General features: G+C 37.4%; 1 protein-coding gene across 3 annotated transcripts; it reads left to right on the top strand.

Annotated features, from left to right (window-relative positions):
- On the top strand, positions 1-22,939 carry LOC135684515 (FMRFamide receptor). 3 transcript variants are annotated; one of them, XM_065200099.2, is made up of 3 exons: positions 1-157; positions 7,715-7,809; positions 21,635-22,939. In XM_065200099.2, exons 2-3 carry the CDS (start codon positions 7,807-7,809, stop codon positions 22,664-22,666), a joined length of 1,035 nt encoding a protein of 344 aa, XP_065056171.2. In that variant the 5' UTR covers positions 1-157; positions 7,715-7,806; the 3' UTR covers positions 22,667-22,939. The 3 variants fall into 3 exon arrangements, with proteins under 3 accessions (XP_065056171.2, XP_065056172.2, XP_088971045.1); XM_065200100.2 differs by lacking the exon at positions 1-157 and having other exon boundaries at positions 7,669-7,809; XM_089114919.1 differs by lacking the exons at positions 1-157; positions 7,715-7,809 and adding an exon at positions 13,867-14,019.

The raw sequence follows: 22,939 nt of genomic DNA on the forward strand, positions 1-22,939 counted from the left end.
CAAAATTGAAATTTTTGTGTGCACCACAAAGGCGACTGGCTAGATTTCGTCAATGAAAACAATCGGTTGTTCGATTTGCGGATGCTAGGAAACCGTTTTGAATATGGAACTTGGATTCTAACAGAGTATAAAGCACACATCGGGAAAGCTGTAAATGGTATATATTCTTTTTATACGTTGGTAACAGTCTTTTTATCAGCTTTATTATGACAAAGTGCACCAAGAGAGCGACGCCACTTTAGATCAAACAAAATCGGCATCTTAACAGTTTATTTTCTTTTTATTTCACACACTGTTTTAAAAGGTAATAGAAAAAATAATAAAAAAATTAACTTGACCAAATTTGGGGGTCTCATCCCCTTAGCCCTGCAATGGTGCCGTGCCTGTCATGAAAATAATTTACAACTTAAATTAATTTGTGTGGACTCAACCTTGCCCTCAAAAACATATACATAAATCATTATTGCATCCTTTGATTTTGACTTTCGTTAAGAAATGCTTTCGCTTTGCTAATGACGGAGCTCTTCTTGACATGTTCGCTAAAATGCAATATCAGGAAGGGAGGCTAGGTTCATAGCAAATATGATATTTCCATTTTCATTTGAAAGTTTCTAAACGGCCCTTTACGAACTTTAGAGGTGGTGTTTCTGCGCGGCAATAAAGCTCTTCTTGGCACCCTGCGAAATCTTCCTTTGCCCTGCGAAATCGATTATTTTTAAATTTGAGGGCTGTCATGTGAGGGGTGAATACAATTGCCCTCTCATAATTTTGCTATTTGGTTTGACATGCTCTCCAGCGTTATATGATGCTTTCTTGCAATGCTTCTCGGTTAATATAAGTAAACAAAATGCAACATAAATAATGCGCACTAGCAAAAATACGCATGATTACTATTTAAATACAACAAAAAATGGAAATTACCTCACAGGCAGAAATATCTAACGTGCGGATAACTGTTTTGTGCACCGATCAGCTTTATGTCAAAATAAAGTCAGTCAAACTGCAAGACGTACCCTTGCTGTTTATGCAACAAAACCTTGGGTGGACAAAAGTAAATCGACATAAATAGACAGCCTTAAGTATAAAATTTGTTTTACCCATAATATTTTGAATATCGAAGACGTTTTTCCATGACTAAAAATACTGCACTGTCAGGGCATTTAAATGATGAAAACGATACTTTGCTAAAGAGCCCAACGCAAATACACTTTTCGAACTCATTTATTGCATAAAATTACCACTAACCATTTCATCAAAAGTAATTCAAATCAAAACATATCATTGCAAGTCAGTAAAATTTTGCTAGTGGAAATACGTCCTAATAGTTGTTGTTGAATCCTCTAAAATTTGCACTGATGTAAAGAGAAAGTAACTGTAAACACCTACTCTTGATACCTTAATACAAAAGGGCTTTCGAAAGTTTCAAAATTATTCACATAGGGCATTACACGAGTTATAAATAGTTTATGGTATGCAGTCTAGACTTTTTCTTCATGGCCTAATCGTGATACTTTCAATACAAGTTAATGTTTGAAAGAATCGAAGGTAATAAGATGAGACTGCACAATAATGCAAACAAAATAGGCCAACAATATAACTGAATACACCAGGCAACTATAAGGACATTATCCAGTCCTATCTGCATTTACTTTAATTCTATCACATAATACAAGCAGAAACATCCCTGATTGGCAAGCAATAATAAAATTGGCATTTCAAGAGGGAGTCAGTGTAGTATTATGTAGAAGCCTTTCTTTCCTTTCCACTTTGCTGTTGGTAGTTTAAGATTAGAGGTCGAATGAGAAAATGATTATGAAATAGTAATACGGACATTGCAATAGTTTTTGAATTTTGAACCAACTTTGAGGCTGTTCGCTCCCTGTACGCTGCATATTTCTCAGCGTACAGGACCATTGTTTTAGCTGATTAACGGCAAATATTATTAATGGAAAGAAGCATTTTGATTGAGACGGTACGTCTAGGGGTAAAAAGGTATTATTAATCTAATACACCTTTTTTCCAAACACACTCACAGCTTTTTTCCAAATATTGACTGTATATGCAAACTGACGAAATCTTTTCGTCTTTTTTGGAAAATTTGATGTTATAACTTTAAGCGAAAGTGCTTACTTATTTTGGACTTCTCTTCTCAGTTTCAAGTAGATATGTTCAGAAAAGCTGCAAGGGAACATTTCTTTTCTATATGAATTTCCTACTTAAAAACTCTTAACAGAAAGAGCAATGTTTCCACTGATTCCTTATTCACTTTTTCACGTTATTTCAACAACTGATTCTCTTTTTTTACCTTCTTTCATGTTATTGCATTATAAAGAAAACTTGCATCAAATCCTTTTAAACAAAATGGCCTTAAATATGAGGAACACTGTAAACCGGATCTGTTAATCAGTAGAATTTAAAATTGTATTGCTCTCTTCCACACTAAGACCCCGTTTACGCTAGCACGGATCCAAATGGGTACGGATCCACTTTGGATCCGTGACCAGTTTTGTTGGTGTTTACACTGGAACGGATCCAAATTAGATCGCGTTTACACTAGCACGGATCCAGTCCACTGTCTCGGCTACTTGATCTCCCATTGGGTTTCAACAGACAAAGGCTTTCTCAAGTGAGTTGTTCGCTTTTGCAAGAACGATCGTAGTTAGTCTAAAATTCTCGTACTATTCTTCAGGAACTACCAAAAGCGGGTTCTTCCTGGCCATTGCCAGAATCTTCTTGGTTTGCGGTGCCTATGTCGCTGTTGTTGAATGTTATGATGTAGGCCTAGTCCCAGGCTGCTTTGTTTAGATATAACAAAAGCTATAGTCTCAACTGACGAATCCTGTGTTGAGAACATAGAAAAGCAATATACTGCAGCCAGGAATTAAACCATAACACTAACATTGTGAGTCGGGTCCAGATAGCAGACCCAAATGATACCCTGGGTACCAGAGCCGCAAAAAATGAAATTAAAAAATAATGAGGTAACCCAAATGAGTACGGATCCAGCAGGTCTAGTGTAAACGAAACGCCTATCAGTGTGCTAGTTTGGGTAAGGGATCCATTTGGATCCGTGCTAGTGTAAACGGGGTCTGAATTGATATCTGCTTTTATCAGTTGTCTGTTATGCTCATCTATTCCCTCTATCATCCATAAACTTTCATTGTGATACTTCTATGGTATTGAGCTCACTCTTATGGTACTGAAGCCTTCACATGACACCATATTTATGTAATTGTTTGCAACAAAATCAAATCTAGCAGGACGTCGATCTTAACACAGATGTCTAAACGAACTTTACAAGTTGACCGTCAACCCTAAAGAGCTTCTAATAATAAAGCTGATAAAAAGACTGTTACCAACGCATTTTGCGTTTTCTGTTTCAGTGGCGAAGCCAGAGGGCAGGCTGGTCAGGCTGAGCCTTACCAACAATTTTCAGTGATATGTTTTTCCCATAATGAAAAAATAACGCTAAGAAAGAAAAATATCTCTTCTTCATGTCCTTCTCTATCATCTTCAGATATTAGCGAATTTTGCGGCGGAGCGCTTTTATTTATGGAGCAGTGTTTCACCTCTGATTATGATTATGATCAAGGTCAGGCTCCCAGAAATTCGCCTGACCAACGTCATAGTTTTTACTGAATGATTGGCCAGAAGTTTCACGTGAACGCATTGTTTCTGACATTTTGGTCAGGCTATTTCGGAATGGCCTGACCAATTGTTAAGGAAACAATAAGTTCAAGGGTAATAATTCTTGCCACTTTCTTATAACAGTCAAGCGTCTTACTTCATTGGCTAGGGATACAATCTTGTGTGTTTGGCAGAAATAATACCTGGTCAAAAGTATAAATTTGATCAGGCTCATTCGAAATGGCTTGACCTTGTTTTGGAATTCACTTCAATGCACATTTTGTCAAAAAGTTGTTATGGCTTGCAAATCTGAGGGGAAGCGTGGTTCAATTTTGTGATACTTTTACTGTAATTCGCAAAGAGGAAAGTCAAGGCATGGAAGCATTTCTAGTGCAAGTTATTTTCGCTCATTTGTCTGTGAAACCTTCTGGTGGTAGGCTATCAATCGAGCAGAACGAGAGGATAGGCCCATGCTGCACTCAGAAGACGCAGAGTGATGTATTCTAAGGTGACTGCTACGATAATGCCTTTAACAAATGTGTTTTACTGGCCCTCAAAGAACATCAGTCGTGCGGAAAGGAACTTTGTTGATATATTTGCTACCTGTCAGGCTTATCACTATAAAATTTGCCGCTCAATCAAAGTGAATTGCATCGATTTTTTAACGTTGTTTGGACGTTCTTGATAGGCTGATCATGTTTAACGCGGAGCTGAAATGTGTTATTACACTGCAGTTCACAATCACGTTTATTTTATTGATTTAAGTTAATGTGTCGAAATATTAACTTAAACAGTGTGAATAGTATGTTGTTGACTAATGAATCATCACAAACAAAAGGCATCTTTTGTGTACTACTGCACTTGTTGAGAGCCAGGGGGGGAAGCGTAATGAAAATAAGAAAATTATTTCTGTTTGATTTTTTTGTTTTTATTCTAAAAAAATTCAAAATTCCTTCTAAGCTAAATGATGAAATTGTTGTACTAGCCCATAATCAGAAGCCAGTCATTCTGTAAATTCTACTTACTTTTGGTTGACTTTTGACATTACCATATGAAAATTAAATTTTCTACAGAGTTCTTTGATCATCGCTTACTGCTGGTAGCTCACAAAATGAACTAAATTTGTTGGAAAATTGTTCCAATTCCCTTGTTCCACCATCAATAATCCGTGAAAATTGTTCCACCATGAATAAATTTTGACAAATTAGAAGTAGGCGTTTTATTATTGGGCGTGGGCAAAAAGGGCGTGGCATATTGTATCTGAGCCTGACCGTCCCACCAAACCTGGCTTTGCCACTGGTCGAGTCGATTTGCATCGAGTAGAGTGTTCAGATTTTGCATGGTAGAAGACTGTTATTTACTAGCTAGAATGTGGAGATGGATTCTTGTTTTTATGGAATAGGATCTGATGGTGAATACGATGACAAAAAATATGACTGTCACATTATATAAGAAATGGCCGGAAATAGAAAAATAGACAAGACGCTTTGCCTTCAAGCAGCAGAAAAAGACCTCACTTATAGATACAAGTTTACAGGCAATGAAAATGGCTAAAGATTTATGAAACATTTAACATATGTTCAGATAAGGTTGCCTACCATAGTGGACTAAAGTTTGGGCGCAAAGAAGGGTAGTAAGCCTAGACCTTGTACTTTCCAGACAGGCTAGTAATTTCTTCGCTTTAAAAGCACAAATCTCCCTTGTTTGTTGTTTGAAATTTTGAAATTCTGATGTTTAAAATTGATTTTGTAACGTCAATTGACTTATCAACAACAAAGTGTTCGTTTTGATACAAACTCATCTTCCGGTTTTGAAATGTTTCCATCCTCGCGCTGGGCAACAATTTTCTAGGCGTCAAAGTCTTTCAGGAGTCATTTTCAAATTGTCTTACGTTGAATCTAAATAAATAGAAACTTTGAATACTCATTCATTTCTTTTCGTTATTTGAATGCGTAAACATACACCATTGCTCACTTTTGTCATGAAGATGCCGCATATTTTACGCATAATTAATTTTCCCAGAGATCCTAGGAAGCGCTCGCACGCGATTTTGCTCTCGGCTACACAGACCCTCTACTTTCAAGTTAACGGTCTGGGACACAGGCTAAATAGTTCAAAAACAAATTAAGAGCAATCCAGCTGCAAATCTTCGAGAGAAAAAAACCAGCCTGAACTTAAATTTACTGTTTTTTATAAAAAAGGAATGGAGCTCAAAGATGGATCATTTTACGATACGGCGTAGGCCTAAGAAAGTGTAAAGACAAATGACGTAATAAACTGATTTTCATTGATGGGGAAAATGATGAAGAATAATATATTTGTGCTCCTATTTGTTCTGTCTTTTCAGGAAAATCGCATAAAGCATTTGGAGACCTTTTTAAGACTAGCAGATTCATTGAAAATACATTCTAGCCGCATTTTCCTAGGAAAATGTTTGAAAAGTGCAAATTTTGTAGGTTTTTTCTTCCGACAAGATGAAATGTTGAAAGTCCATAGGCCCCTCAAAAATAGGAACCGGTTTTTTAATGACCAAATTTGCTGATATAGAGCTTATTATAAGTAATATTATGCTTAACTGATATTAAAATTACCACAATCAGTCAATGCCTGAAAGAACAATTTCCCTCAATTGTTGGGGGTTGAGCCCCTGTTTCTCAGAAACGCCCCCTCAAACAGTAGCCTGTGCTCCAGACCTCTAAGTTGAAAGTAGAGGGTCTGTGTAACCGATTGCAAAATCACGTACGTAAAAACATCATCCCCCGGATTAGCCCCCAGATTAATTTTGAACTTTAGATCACGTGTTTTTGTAAGACCGCGTGGAGGAGTGAAAGATACAAAGTGTATGGAAGAAGGGTTTGAAAGATTGTTGTAAAAGGTTTTGGTTGACGAACAAGATGTTTTGGTGAATGGCGAATTATCTTCTCTACCTTCGTACCTGTTACAAATACGGTTATTCCTTTCGTAGTTGGGTACATTCCTGTTGTAACTTGAAGTTGCTGATTTATGCTAGTGCATCTTCTGCGTCGGGTTTTTTCCATTTCTTATGAAATTTTGGATCCTTTCCAAAGCTGTCTGATCGCAAAGAGTCTGCTGGTGCAGCATTCTTTTCTGTCTTCTACAATTTTTTGAAACGTCAAACAAGATTCACATTTTGCCAAGCGTACTTTGCATGCCTCGGCTGCATACTTGCCAAATTTTCTGTTTCCATTAGGACAACTGATATTTGACACTCCTTTTTTCCCTTTTTGTGACATTTGTCTGACTTTTTAGTGGCTAATTTGGGACGAGTGCTTCTCTCGAGTAAAACGTCAGAGGCATATCAAAATTTGCCTTTTGGTCTTCAAACTTTTCCAAGGTTTATTTAATTTCCGACCTCTTTGTCAGTTATTTTGCTCTTTTGATGAACGGTCACAGTGACTCAAATTCAGGCTTTCGGCCCACGATTTTCCGACGAACTATAATTTGTCATGGGCCTTCGGATTATCTAACAAAAGCCTGAATTTCTCGACGAGGACGCTTTTTAGGGGCAATTAACCCCCTATGAACCCCCAAATTTCCTCTATTTGGTCGACATAATCTCTTACCTGTAGTTCCCTCACCCAGTTCATGAGCCCTAAAAAGGAGCGACTATTCACAATTATAGATAAGTCCGGGACCGACTGGTTAGAAATGATGGGGATTTTGCATCACCAAATCACCCACCACTTATTTGCGCCATTACTTTTAATCCAATTTTGTCTATTATACAGCAAATTGAAAATGGAAATATGATACTTCATTTGCATCAGGTTTTTTGTTGGGCTTAGGTCTGCATTTTGCCAAAAAGGGAAAGGGTCGCAAGCCCAACCACCTCCTGTGCCCCTGTTGAAGATACAAAATTCATGGTCACTCGTTTTGTAACTTTCAATGTTCAATATCGTCACAATAGTGTTCTTATTCTGCAAATTAACATACAAATATTTTGGTGTTAACAATTGTGGCTAGCAAGCGATCAAAATACATTTTGATCGTTTCTGACAGTTTCTACCAGGTGGATTATCTCTTTACCGATGTTGTTATGTTAAGAATGCAACTTGATCTCCTTCAGCTTATGCTTCGCATCTTGCAAAAGCCTTCTGAAAGAGTGGAAGGATTTCCAAAGCTTCGAAAAAGTAAAAGCAAGCACTGAAGACTTCAAACATGGTAAGTTCAGCTAAACTTTTCTTGCATGCAGTGAATATCTACAGTTTCTTTAACTTTGTTAAGTACAGGGCGTTTAGTTTTAGATAGGCTCAAGTTTCCACGGGGACGATCAACTGATGCGCGCAACTTGAGCTTATGTAAGGCCATGTATAACATTGTGTTCAAAGCCAAGGCTACTGGGACTGAGCATTTCATGAATATAATTCTCCATCGTAAAAACCTCATTGTATATTTCAGACTTTCTTGGAAACCAGCTGGAAATAAGTCTATATTTAAAGCAAAGAACCAATATTTCAAAGCGTACTGATTTTGTTTATGAGAAACCATCCAAAAGAAACCGAGCCCTAAAATAACCAAAACATTGAACAACCGTGGTACTGATCACGCACAACCTTCAAGAATCTGCTAGAAAATTTTCGTTGAGGTAGGGCAGAAATAAATCTGCGATCGCCCAGCGATCGCTGCCATTTGATTTAACACGGCGATAAGGAAGTTGAAATCGTAATTTGAATTCTCAACAGCCATCTTGACAATTCCCTCGTCTAAAAAATCGTCCAAAATCAAAGCCTCGATTACCTGAAGCAGCCATACCTCATTGCGAATCCCCCAGTGGCAAAGTCTCTTCGGTTTCTTTTCCGTCATCAGTTTTGAAAATCAAGATTGAATCTCTGTGTAGCTCTTGTTCCGTCGTGATGAATCGATATTATTTACAAATGCAGGTTCTACAGAGACAAGCTAAACTTAACCGAAAATAAGGATAAATCTCACTCAAAAGTTACATGACTTCGACTTGAATGTTGTAAAAGAATAATCTAATAATCTGAATACTGGGATTCATATTACTCACTTGAGCAATCGCAATAACAGCTAACAGTAAGTTTGGTCCAAACACAGGGGTACCAAATAAACTTAAGTTAAAGGTCACGACCTTTAACCTAGCAGGTCAGGACATCTGAAGGAATTTGATTTTACATGATGACTTTTCCTTTATGCAAGGCCGTCGCCACGGTGTGATGCGAGAAGTAACACCCCCCTTGAAAAAAATCATAGTAAAGACGAGGAGTTTTTCGCCATTTAGCGAGCTTTGTAGGGCAAATTTTCAGGCTTGTTGACAAATTAAGGATGATTAGCCAATTTTTGTCGACAAATTGAATCTGATCACTCCTTCGTAACACTATAACACAATATAACTAATATGTGAATATGCAGATAAGTTAAAAACGCTGATATTGCTGCTGATCGCCATTGTTTTGCGATCCGTATCTCCTCTCGCGCCCCTGGTCCGATTTTGCTCAATTTTTACAGGTTGGTCCATTAGGGGCTCTAATATTGTATGGTGAACTTTGTTTTTCGATTTCTGCCTTGGTTTTTTCGATATATAACATTTTTCTTCGTTATCGCGTTGCCATTGTACATTGCTTTTCATTTGTGGAAATTTTATGGAAGAGCCTTTTGTCAACTTTTTTCAACAGCTTTCCGCAATCCGCAATATAATATTTTTTGTTATCGCGTTGCCATTGTCCATCGCTGCACATTTATGGAAATTCCATGGGAGAACCTTTGTCAACGTTTTTCTCATTCATATCTTTTCAGAAAGTTTTCAAAACATTTTTCTCTTTCTCTTCAGCAGCGATATCTAGGCTCCGACGCCAGTTGAAAAGTACGGATGGGTTGGGAAGGGTAATCAAAAAAAGACTCATAAGAAAAATTCTGCACGAAAACTCTTTTCTTTTGCGAAAAGCATGGCCCTATTTTCGAGCATCTTCACAAGTAAACGACGGCTAAAAGTATATGGTTAGAACAATTGAACATTTGATTCTGAATTCTGTATAAATAGGAGAATAATAATACTAATAATAATATAAAAGAATTTCTGAGAGTAAAACATCAAACTTCATGTGTCAAATGTCAAAGCAAAATTTAGAATAACAAACGGAGCTTTTAGATGTCTGAAAAATATTAAACGAGCCCCATAAGGGCTAAACGAAATGTAGTGATAAAAAACTTAATCATTGAGACCAGAAAAAACAGGAGAGCTTAAGGGGGTAACCCGTGAAAATACGTAAACGAGAACCGCGAATAGTTCGGGGCCCGCACAATGTATTTAACTCGTTATTGCAACCGTAATACATTAAATCTGTATGCACATTTCAGTGAACGGGAGGCTAGCTCCCCTACGAAGCCCGCTACGCTGGCACTCGATAGCCGCGATAAGTGTTAGAAGCACCGTAAATCCTCGAATTAGCCTCAAAAGCCCTCTCTCGAATAAGCCCCTACTGGCATCCTTTGGTTTCCTTTGGCATTTCATTAAATTACCACTAAAATTCATACCTTAATTAATAAATAAATGCTCTTAAGGAAATTTCTACTAAAATAAACGAGATCTTTTAATAATGTCTTCTTACTGTCTACAATAATTTTATAAGCCCCTCCCTTTGTATAAGCCCCCCCCCCCTCGAATAAGCTCCCGTCCGAAAATATCAAAAATAAATATGCCCCCAGGGGGCTAATTCGAGGGGGGCTTATACGAGGGGGGCTTACTAAGGTGGTAAACCATTAAAATATTTAAATGAAAAACACGAATAGACCTGGGCTTGCAAATGTTTTGAAGCAACTTTCAATTAACGGAAGACTAGCTCCCCTACGAAGCCCGCTACGCGGGCTTGCCAGTGGCCCTACGGCAGGGTACATAGATTAGCCTCGGAAAAGACAAAAGGTGTATAAACCTCGATTTGAAAAAAATTGCTTACACTCTTGTGCGCATTAAATTCGCACTCCTGTGACTATCGCTAGGAAGGGGGGAGCCTCTACCCTCTTTCTATTTAAGGCTCCCCCTTCCTAGCGATAGTGGGGAGCTTCAATTTGTAATTGACATGCATCATGGATCGGGCCTCTAAAACAACTCCGCCTATGGTGCCTACAGAACAAAAATATTATCTTTGAAACTAGAGTGCCTGTCAAATGTCCTTGGACTTTGCATGTGTACAACATGCATGTCTCGTCGTATCTTGCTCTTTATGTTGCTATAAAGTTGTTATAACTCTGGGCTGCATGCAAGTTTCATGTGAACGAATGTTCAGTAAATTAAAGCTTATAAAGAGTAGACTTAGAGCAAGCATTGGTCAGCCACCAGGGACCGCGCACCAGTCTAAAAGTGGAGGGGCTGAAATGGGTGTGACCAAACTTTTTTGAGGCCACGCCCTCCAAAACGCCGGAAAACGCCCCTTTTAGAAAATACTTTTTCATTTCTACTCAATTTTCATAAACAGTCTGGTCCAGAGAAGTTATCGATCATTATAAAAATTGATAAAATTAGCTTGAGAGTAACAAAATACCAATCTAACCAAGCTAAGCTAGAAAATACATTATATCATTAAACAAAATAAAACACCAAGAAAATGAACAAAAAGGTTTCCCAGTCAGGAAGAACTCCTACTACATAGGAGTATACTATCCAAAGTTGTGTTATAGTAAACCTTCCAAAAGAATTTCTAGCCTATTATTGCAAAAAAGTTGGAGGGGGGCTATAGCCCCTGCTAGCCCAATGGCTGCGTGGTGCCTGTCAGCCACACTGGTGATTCTTTCAAATGAAGAGAAAAACTTCCCGTTAGACAATAATCACATAATAAATCAGTACGCGTGCTCTTCACCGGCACTTTAAAGACAACTGATCGTTTAATGGATTGTATTTAGAGCAAGAAGTTTTCATTTTCTCTTGTTTAAGTATTGTTAAATCAGTTACGATTCTTTAGAATAAAGGAAGGACTGCAAAAAATACTGATCTCATGTGTTGCGTCATATGACAAACTCATAGTACTGATTGACTGTTGCATTGCTATTGCCCCACATCGCCGCTCAGCGCATGCGCCTGAAATTGCTTTTTGTGGTGATAATAATCAATTCTAATTCTTTTGAGGTATGGCTAGTAACAAAACTTTTAGGTTTGTAGGTCGGATAGTACGGTCCCCTTTTCTGAATATAGCAACCCGAGAGATTTGCTGCCATTCTGTCTTTGATCTTAAGGTCATAGTAATCTGGTCTGGTTATAGAAGAAAGAAACCTGGTGATTATAAGCTGCATTGCGCACACCTGCATTGATTATAAACTTGAATAAGGCCCAAAGAGACAAGATTCGAGAAAATGTCTCTGCATAGAATTCTAGCGCGTGAAAGAAGATCTGACATGTGCTGAATTCCACATGGCTGTCTACATTTCTGTAACAAAGTTTAATATTGTTTAATAACACTGAGGCCTCCCTTTTGTAATTTGTTTGATAACATGCAAGCCTTAAAAATCACCCACAAATCAAAGTGCCGATGCGTTAAAGAGTAACTATGTTTGCAAGTTTATTTGAATTCAACTCTTACACATTTATAGCCACAATGTATATCTTACTAGATTTTTCACAATAAGCGCAATTCTTCTAGTTAGATTTGCACAATCCTTTTATGTTAAAGACTGGAAATTCACTTGAGAGTCCTACCAGAATTGTAATGTTTTTCCATACAGAATATTATGCTGAAACTTTCTTTACAAAGGAATTTAATTAGTGACAAAACATCGGTAACCTAGCAGCTGACTCCATCGGAAAGAATTATGACAAACAATTTTGCTGTAAAACTTCGGATTTTTAATTGGTTCTGTCAATCATTTGGAATAAAAGCACAAATTACAGCTTTTAAAATAAGATTGACAATTCAGTGTTTACTTAGCACACTATTTCTGTGTTGATTCATAGCAACGAAGACGTTATTCTGCAATGTTTGGATATTCATCAAGCTTCAAGTAAAATAGAGAAACCACCTGATCTATCTGTGTCCAGAAGGATTCTCCTTAAGTATCTCATTCTTGAACCTGGCCAGTCATATTTTTGAAAGAATACCCTGCTGAACTTGAATTTTCCAAATCCCGTTGTGTCACCGATTTTTTCATTAAAAACAAAATACCTTTGCTATGCAATTTCCTTCATAACTATGGATCAGAGATGTTGATTTTGACACAAATGTAGGGGCAAAAGAGTTGAAAGTACTCTTCTTTCATTTTCTTATCCCACTTTGAGCTATACTTTTGCCAATCGCATGATACGGTATACACTTGTAGCAAGCCACGTCATTAAAGCGACGCGTTTTCTACCTTTTAACTAGAATATTCAGCTCGGCTTCGAAACTTTCCTTCGAACTTCATTGAATCTTTCATAGGCAAAGAATGTCTTTGATTCCACCATACGTACTCCAAGGCCCTTCAACGATTCATGTCTACCATTACCGTGTGTTTTGTATCAGATAAAAAATTAACGATTCCTGATACAAAATATCGATTACAGTTATTTCAAATATAGATTATACAACTGCAAATGTCCCTGCAACAATGTCCAATGAATCAATCTATTGCTGAAAATGTGCTATGGAAGGATAATTCCTTGTTTAGCAGCGAAAAGTTTAGTTCATCGTTACAAAATTATACACAAAACTTCAGTCAAAAATTCTTACTTATCGATAAACTCAACTCGTTTTTTGGCGAAGTGATTTAATAAGTATTTATCGAATATCACATAAGTGTCTCTTTAAAGAGAAAAAAATTATAAATGTGCCCTTCAAAACTGCGCCTTAAAAAATGAATGAAATTCTAGTTGTTGAAGAAAATTACGAGGAGGAGGGCTATGATGACGGCGAAGATTTGGACAAAGATTCTTTGACAAAGATTTTGACAAAGATGACAAAGATTCGTCGAACTTTGGCAAAGATTCTTCTTTTAATAAAGCTTAGATCGAAACGATTTTGCTGCGATCTCGAGTAGTTATCCAAAACGAATAAATTCCCCTTTCCAAAGAGTGTGCCCCTAAAACAGCCGATAATTTCACCGCCAGAGAATCTACGGCAAACAAAAGCTTGGCCTAAGGTGTCCCCATCCAATAACCAAATGTCAATCACAAGTAAAATTGGCATTGTTCCCTGTGAATTGCCTGGAATCCTTCGCTTTTTCCCAGTATTTCGTTACCATTGACATAGAATAAAGCACTTCATATACTGAGGGCGGTAGTAGAATGGACGGATTTTAGCAGGGCATTGTGGGATAGTGACAGGTGTCGTTAACGACTCAGACACTGTAAAACAAGATTGGGTAACTTACTTTACCGTAGAACAAGATTGGGCAACTTAAAACTGTTGACTGTTGCTGTTCTGGCAGCTTTCATATATCGCTATTGGAATGGTATGTTTATAATTGTTTCTAATTGCTTCGAGGATTCAAATTTATCATTTGCGCAGCTTTTGGAAGTTATGAAACTGCAGAAGGATAAAAAGAAGATGGTGCCAAACATTGATGGGGATTTCACATTGATTAGATTTCGCAATATTTTTTGCTATAAAGAAAGTAGGCAGCGTTGCATTTCTTTCTCAAAAATTATTGTTTTCAGGGTTTAGAGCACATCGAAGAAAACTGAGGCTCTGATTTGCACCTTCAGTGCTGTTGCTTAAAGCATTTTTATTTCAATTTCATTTGTTCTACATTGTAAAGTTCGACTCAAAAACATGAAAACAAATTACTCAAGTGGTATCATGTCGGTAAGAAACAAACGAACAACTTGCTAAATGTCGATCTGATCTGACCTGATTTGATCTGATCTGATATTTATGCTAATCTGTCGACCCTTGAATACCAGCGAGCATATCGATTGAAAGCGTCAAGGAAATAGTTGGGAAGCTTTGTTCTCGTAACAATGAGTTTTCGTTAGGAGTTCCTAGCCATGCTAATCTAGCCCTGCAAGTAGCTTACAAGTGAACTGAGATTATTGTTGAATCTTTCATTTTCTTTCAAATGCGACTTCTATCTAACCAGGCTGCTTTTCGAAACATTAACGGCCTCTAGTGCTGCAATTTTTGCCGCATTAATGAAATAGATGCCTAGACCCTCAAGAAAAACTCTATCTCCTAAACTATTCGAATTTCATCTTCATCCGTAAACTGAGTACATTTGGTTTATACATTATTCCTATGATCTTATATGAAACAGAGGTGTCACTAAGTTTTCACTGCAGTAATTTTGTGCAAGGAAATTTAAAGGATAATCCACTGAAAAAACATATTGCAACAACTGAAGCTTTCAGGTTAAAGTTTGCTGAAATAAACTAATAGGACCCAAAACCAAGAGCAAAGCAACACCGATAACAGGTGAAAGCTAAGCTAATATGAACTTTTTTATAAACCCCAGTTTTTGAACTTGCAATATTTCATGAGGTAAGCAAGAAATGCTTCTCCTTGTATCTTAAATAGTTGCATTTTTGCTGAATCTGCAGTAATTTCAATTACTTTAGTATAGAACTCCAGAAGCTCTTATCTTGACAAACTATATGATCATAAATAATCCAAAATCCAATCCATCCGTCCAGCTTGAAAGGTTCAGCTTAGATTATAACTTCGTTGTTAAGTATACAAAAGGGCAAAATAAGCTTTTTGATACGCTCGTTAAAAGATTACACAGAAGAATACGTGAGCTTTTTATTGCAACATTCAGTTCCCAAAGCTTTGGAACTCAACAAAATTGCGACAGCAACTCAGAATAGGGGCCTATTAAAGGCATGCGGCTTCATGTAATAGCTTCTTTATGCGAATTCTAAAAAATCTTAAATGCAAAAAATTTCATCCTGACAAAATTTCGTCTCAAATTGAATTTAGTCGAAGATAATTTCGTCAAAATATTTGTCCGAAGTTTTGTCACGACGAAATTTTTTGTATTTAATGTAGCTTTTTTCAAAAACTTTTGTTGTGATTGCTAAATTTTCTCTTGACCGCCCTGACAGTTCATGCGGGAAATAATAGAACATTTATCAAGGAATCGTAGTTAAGATAAGAATTGCAAAAAAATTCGAGTTTCTTCTATTTCTGAACAATACCCGTAACACGATAACACAAAAATTGAGCTTTGATAAGTACACCTGTAAAATTTTAATTTCCTTACGTAGCAACAAGTTGAAGATCAAACTCAAAAAATAAAACTGATGCTATTTTTTGGGATAACTGTTTTCATTTCTAAATTCAAGATTTCCAAGCTGTGTTCTGTTGTTCAACTGTGGTCAAATTGAGACCCTACTTCAATCTCTTTTTTAAGTTGCTCTCTTTATGGCCAGGAGATTTAGAAAGTGAAGACTGTTTTTTTTATAGAGAAGACAGGCCTTACTAATTCTTGCTTTTCGGAATCAAATGTTTATAGCCAACACCAGAAAAACTAGAGGCATATTTTTAGGCTTTGAAAAACAGCCTGAGTCTGAAGGCCTAACATACTTAGTGGCCCTCTCTCGGGGTCCGCGATGATTTCAAACCTTGAGGCGATGTGCCCTAATAATGATGTTCAGGCATGACACGCCCTTCCATCAAGCATGACACGCCCTTTCGTCGGGCATCGAAGCATCATATCTCCCTAATGAAAAGAGTGAAGTTTCGTCCCTGGTTGCGGCTTCCAACTGAAATAACGGCTTGCGGCAAGGCTTTTCACTTTACACTGAAAGATAGTGAAAAGAGCTCTGAGGCAAATAGTAGTAACATAAGAATGGACAAGCTACTGTCAGTCTTTGTTGTCGGTTAGGACAAAAGAGAGAGACAAAGTGTAAAAAATAGCTTTAAGATGCATGTGCTCATGGCAAAGAGATAGAATAATCTTTAATGCCGTGTTAGCAGGGCTGTACTTCCCACTGGGCCCCCAAACAAATAAGGACCAAGATTTTCTGGAGCTTTATATGGTGTCACACACAGGCTTCTCTTTCAAAAGTGAAGTGATTTCGAAGAACATTGTCTCCACAAGGCGGGAGAAGTATGATAATATAATTATGATGTACAGTTTTAAAAATGATTCATGGGATGGTCAATGTAAATTATTTCTTAATAATAGGGGCTGACGTAATTTTCAGAGGACAATTTTACAGGCAAGACAACAACATCTCCGTTGGTAACTACTGAACTGGATATCATTGAAAAATCCAAACAATGAATACATCGTCATTATAAATGCTGTGGACATTATAAATGCTGGCAAACGGGGCAGCTACCTCAAGAAATTATAAAGGCTAGGGTTTCATACTGTTTCATAATCTGTTTGTAAGCAGAAGGGGCCATGCACCAGATTTAAAAAAATCAAAATTACAACCAACCTGTGCTTTTACAGGTTTTTGGAACCAAGCTTTTCATTACCTGACACTGCGGTAATGCACAACCTTAACATGATGTACAAGCTTCAAAAATTTATATGGATGATTCTATCTTATACGAACAGTCATAGCACACACAAAAGAGAGAGATATGCTCCTACATAACCTAATACATCTATCAAGCAATCTGAAATATTCATATTTCTTTGCCAAACAATTTACACTCTCACAATACCTCTCACATTACACTTCTTATTTTACCACTTGTTTTTGTAAAGAAATTACACGTGCAAAGTTTGTACAACCACGCCCTTCCGTTACAAAAAGGTCAATATAAACAAAACATGGTTTATACAAGGCTTCCAGTACCAAAACAACATCGGAAACGTGGACTTTATTCGAGACCTCTTTTATTTACGTAAATCCTCTAATTCCTCCCGCCCTCTCGAAGAAGCCCCCACCCTAGGACTATAAACTGTCAACAACCCCCCCCCCTTCGAATAAACCACCACTACTATTGTAAATCATCGAATTGGCCCCCCTCGATTTGTTGACCTTTGCCATCTCAGGCTAGAGGGACACTATACTGGATTGCTATCGGAGCAGAGCGGAGTAACTTTTACTCCGGATTTAGGGTAGCTGTTACTCTACGACGCTCCGCTCGTTCATAAGCCTGCATTCTTTTGCATTTCTGGTACATAAAATCCACCAGATTAAATTTTTTGATGGTACTTTTGAATCTATGTGCTGTTTGTGATTTCTTTTTCAATAGCTATGCATAAAAAAACGAAAACAACTATGAAATTGAGAGATAAATGATGGGGTTCGTAGGACGGATAGCGAGATTGTGTTCCATCTGATGTGTTAAAGTATGTTTTTCGTCCAAGGGCCACTTCAATAAAATTTGGGTAGAGATAAAATCCAAATACTAAAATATTGGGGTGATTTCGATTTAGCATCATCCAACAGCAACAAAATCTCAGAAATCGCCATTGTTCACTAACGATCGAATTGCTTCAATCAGAAAACAATATAAATTCTTTGTTTCGAAGTGAAGCATATCGGATTCGTGCGATTACACTACAACGCTTCGCTAGGGAGTGACTCAGGAGTGACCTCAAGAGCGGAGTGATTTTCACTCCGCTAATCAGAGCGTTGTGTACCAGATTGGTGTGGCGTAGTGTAACTGAAACCCCTATCCGATATGAAAGTTACTCCGCTCCGACAGCAATCCGGTATAGTGTAACTGGCACCTCAGGTTGCCTCTGACGTTTTATTGAATTACCACAAAAATCCATATTTTTGATAATAATTAATTAAATGTTCATAAAGAAATTCCTACCAAAATTCCTACTATGATTTCTACATAAAGAAGTTATTTTAATAATGTTTTCTTCATTATGTTCAGCGAGCTCTAGAAGATTTTGTTTTTCTAGCAGTTATGTCACCAGTGTATTTTCTAGTAATTTACTCCGCCCTCATTTAAGCCCCCCCCCCCCCCTCTCTAATAACGCCTGATCCAAAAATTATCAAAAATAAATAAGCCCCCAGGGAAATTTTTTACGGTATATTAGGAAATTTCAGGACTCTTTGTGTACCCTGAATATAGAATATAGTATTTGCATTTGTATTTGTTGCTACCTAGCATCCGAAGGAAGTTTTCAGGACACTGAGAAGCTATGCTTATCGAGCAGTGTTCTGGACCTTCCTTTCGATGTGAACACACCTCGTGATTCCTACGCGTGGAATTACAGAGAGCTGGCGACTCTCCCCACTCTGGGTGAAAGTTTGGTAATGTCAGGGACTCGAACCACGGACCCTTGGTTCTGTAGTCAGCGCCTCTAACAACTGAGCCGTCCTCGCACTTGAGTCTATAAGTCTATAAGAATATCAAAGCTCGAAATCGCTGAAAATTTAGAATAATTGAAGAATAATGCAACGCCCAATCAAGCTTCGTCAAGATTAAAATTTTTTGTTTATTTCAGTTTTGCAAAGCAAAACAATTGAGAGTCTCACTCAAACGACTCAAACGACCCACGCTTTAATAACTTTTTCTTCAAGAATAGGAGATTTTCTTGTAATCGCGTGTTTGACTAGAACAATAACAAGATAACTGAATATTTCACAGCAAGCTTTATGGAAGAAGTTCAAAAATACGAGTGCCATTATAACAATTACTGGAAATAGTTTAAAAATAAATACAAAAATATCAAATCATGGCAAGCTATTGCACTGAAATTTAATGATCTAACATCGTCGTCTGTACAAAGTCACCAGAGGTAGAAATAGTTGACTTTGCAACATCAGTTGTTGTTTATCAAATGCTACCATCGTTCCTTCCACGCATGCCGCCAAAATTAAATGAGCGATGCATGGTGCAAGCAATGAACAGCATCAACAACAAACGACTCAAAAGACTCAAACGACCAAGTGGAAACCACAATGTGTTCTTTGGGTCGTTCGTGTCTTTCAGGAACGACTCTGACGACTCAAACGACCAAGTTGGAACCAGGCTTATAAAACAGTTACTTTTAGCAATCCCTTCTCGTATCAGCAAGTAAATGGCTTTTGGTGTTTCGTGACGTTTCAACATGGCGACCGCGTTTTCGCGCTTTATTTCATTGCGGATCGCGGCGTTTGGCGGATTTTTGCACGGTTTTGCGGCTTTTGGACCCCCTATAATAGGCCCCCAAAAATCATGTTATTAAAAATATGCAGTTGAAAGATGATAACGAAAAACCCTTCACACCAACTGAACCTGTAGACAGAGCAGAACTTGTTCGAATTCACAAGAATCAAATGAATCACCCTACCGTTACAATCAAGATCGTCTAATTCCATGATTGATGGGAGTGTGTTTAGAGGAAATGGATGGTCATTTCACAGAAATGCTAGTAATTTAATTTTGCATAAGGGAAACTTTATTGCAATTTCATTCATATGTATTTTTTGACCTATATTCTTTCAGTAAGAGGTGAAAGGAGTAGTCTGATGTAAAATAATTCAGGCAAATGTAGTTTTAGAAGTTAATTTCAACTAAGCAGTTTTCCCACTAATTTTCCGACATTTAGGAGCAAAAGCAAAATGAAGCGGTCATACCATATATCTTATTATCTTTCTACGCAAAGAGGTAAAAGACTCCAAAAACTAAATTCTTATATTTAAACTTAATACTGAAAAAAATTCAATTCTTGAAAAAATTCAAAAAACGTCTATATGCAATAGTAAATAGCAGCATATAGTGTAAACATGTGATATGTGTCATGTAGTTTATGATACATAGTGCATAATATAAAATTTCTGAGACATGAAAATTATGCTGTCAAATAAAATGCACACCTCTTGGCATTCTAAGAAATGAAAAGGTTTAGCAACTTTTTTTGCAATCTTTCCTGTTGTCTTGTTGCTTAGAAGTGCGCCGGTCAAACAAGCAAAAAAAATTCTACCAGCCAGCCTTTTGGCCATCTGGTTTCGTCACACAGCGCTTGTTGGTGATGATGAGTGCTGTTTAAAGAAAATCAAACTCAGATTTGTTTCTTTGTTATATGATGAGATGCTAGTTTATTTCGACATTGGCCTAAACAGAGAACGTACTTCACAGGACATCAACATTACTGGTTTTTAAAAACCAAGAAATGATACAAAAAGAATATTGCCTGTGAAGTGATCTAGGGCTGCACGTTGTACAAATGTTGTTTTCACAGTCACTTCACAAACTTATCGTATGCAAATTGTCAGCTGTCTTTTTTTGTGGATATGATCAAGACCTTGCAAGCTACTAAAACATAAAGAGCAGTTAACTTTCTAAAGTGTGACGTCACAAAAATCTATGTTTCAGAGTTGTGAATTAACAGCAAATAGCCTGAAAGAACTCCGTAAAATACTTCTTAAAATGTAACATAAGTTGAACTGGCGATCCATGACATACCATTTGAAAAGATGTTTCGAATTTGAAGACTTGAGAAGGGCTCTGGCAAAATGTCTTAAGGGGGTGTTTAGTGCTAGGTTGCCGAGTAGGGATTTTACAATTCATATCAAAATAAGGTATTCTCCGAGGTCGAAAACTGAAGGGACCCTCTCCCTTATTTATCAATTTTTGAAACTTTTAACTTCCTTTTAATGGGTGGCTCAATATTGTTGTTTTTGTCGTTCTTGAATAAATTTAATTATATCTCAGTGTAAATGTTTGCAGAAAATTTTTGGAAATTACGCCATCGTCAAAAAGTCAATGGGGCAAAGGCTCTATTAAAATCCCTCTGGTATAACGCATTTAAGACTAGAGCATCACAAAATTTTAATCATTAATTATCAGAAATAATGGGAACTATTTTCACTTGGATAACATAAGCCTTTGTAAGGTTGCAGATTTCTTCGACAGGAGCAAAAAGCAATACAGTTTTACCCGAGGTGACAACATTATTGCCGCAGAAGGATGGATAAATTTTAAGAATGCTTCCAGTTCGCTAGAAAATGCACTCATTGAAGCAACAGTTACCACCTTACAATAAAACCTTACCAGTCAAATTCCAATCTTACTTCTTTTTATTTACACTTTGCTTTGCGTTTAACCTTTTTATCTGAACCTTAGTACGCTAACTGCCTAATTAACTCTTGCTGTTTAGTAACCCTTTTGAAACACTTGGAAACTAAACTGCTGATACTCACAAAAAATTCCGTTTTTTCCAGGCGACGCCAAAGCAGTTCCATTGGATCATGAGCGTTCCAGTCGGTGTTATCATCAGCATTTTTGGTCTGATCGGTAACGCAATTTCAATCATTATCTGGAAAAGGATCCTCAAGAAAAATTTTGGGAGGAACAAATCAACAGCCATTTACCTCATTGCATTAGCTATGGCTGACAGTGGTCTGTTGATATTTTTTCTTCTTGACGACTCACTTCCCAAAATCTTCCCTTCTCTGTTAAGCTCGATCTCCTATTGTTACTTTCACTGCTACGTTGGTTTTCCATTCTTTTTCTATTTCATCGCGTCAAGTATCTGGCTTGTGGTCTGCGTCACTTTCAACAGGTTTATAATGGTTAATTTTCCTGTGAAGGCTAAAGACTTTTGCTCTCCTTCTCGCGCATATCTTGGTATTAGCATCACTCTTGCCTTCTGCTTCTTTGTAAACATTCCACATTTTCTTAACTTTGAGCCTAGTAATACTGATGGAAATGACACTGAGTGCTTCAAGCCCTCTAAGTACGGAAGCTCAAAGGGTGCTGTCAACTACGAGTTTTGGGTCCACTGCATTTTCCTCGTCCTGGCTCCCTGGGCTTCAATAGCCTTTTTCAATGGAGGCATCATTCGAGCACTGCAAAAGAGAGCTGAGCAAGCCTCAAAGAAATTTTCAAAATCACGTGATAGCAAAGAGCAAGACCAACAAATGACCCGAATGCTCCTGGCCGTTACATTTACATTCCTTGTACTACTTGCCTGGCAATGCATCACCCAGTGTTTCTTTATGCTTGGCTACAATGGAAGAAAAGGCGAGAAATGGGATCACGTAGACAAGGCATTTGCCTTTGCAAAACTTGGTGTCATCATCAACTCCTCTGTCAACTTCCTTTTGTACAACCTTAGTGGCTCGATGTTTCGGAAGGAGCTGCTCACGATCTTTGGCAGATCACCAAGCAACAAGTATCTGTCAGGATCTTCGGCAAGTGGAGGGACGAAAATTACAAATGAATCTATCAGCGCTTCCGAGTCACAAATGTAAAAAAAGAAGAACTCAACTGCTGCAACTATAATCAATCACATGTTTTTTTGTGGAGCATAGAGTATTAGGGTTATACTTCGCAATATACTAGACTGCGATTTGTCATTTTTTCATGTAATAGCTTTATGTTACTTTCAGTATATTATTGGAATACATAGTTTAGAGGGGCTATCTTATTATAATTTATGGTTTACAGTAGAGATTCGAACGCACTTTTATAGCCAGTCTGTAAAAGGTCTTGATGTGGCAAATAATAATTAAATTTTTGTCGAA

The sequence above is a fragment of the Rhopilema esculentum genome, chromosome 21 (assembly GCF_057945365.1).
Source record: "Rhopilema esculentum isolate cy_ngs chromosome 21, ASM5794536v1, whole genome shotgun sequence".
NCBI classification, from domain to species: Eukaryota; Metazoa; Cnidaria; class Scyphozoa; order Rhizostomeae; family Rhizostomatidae; genus Rhopilema; species Rhopilema esculentum.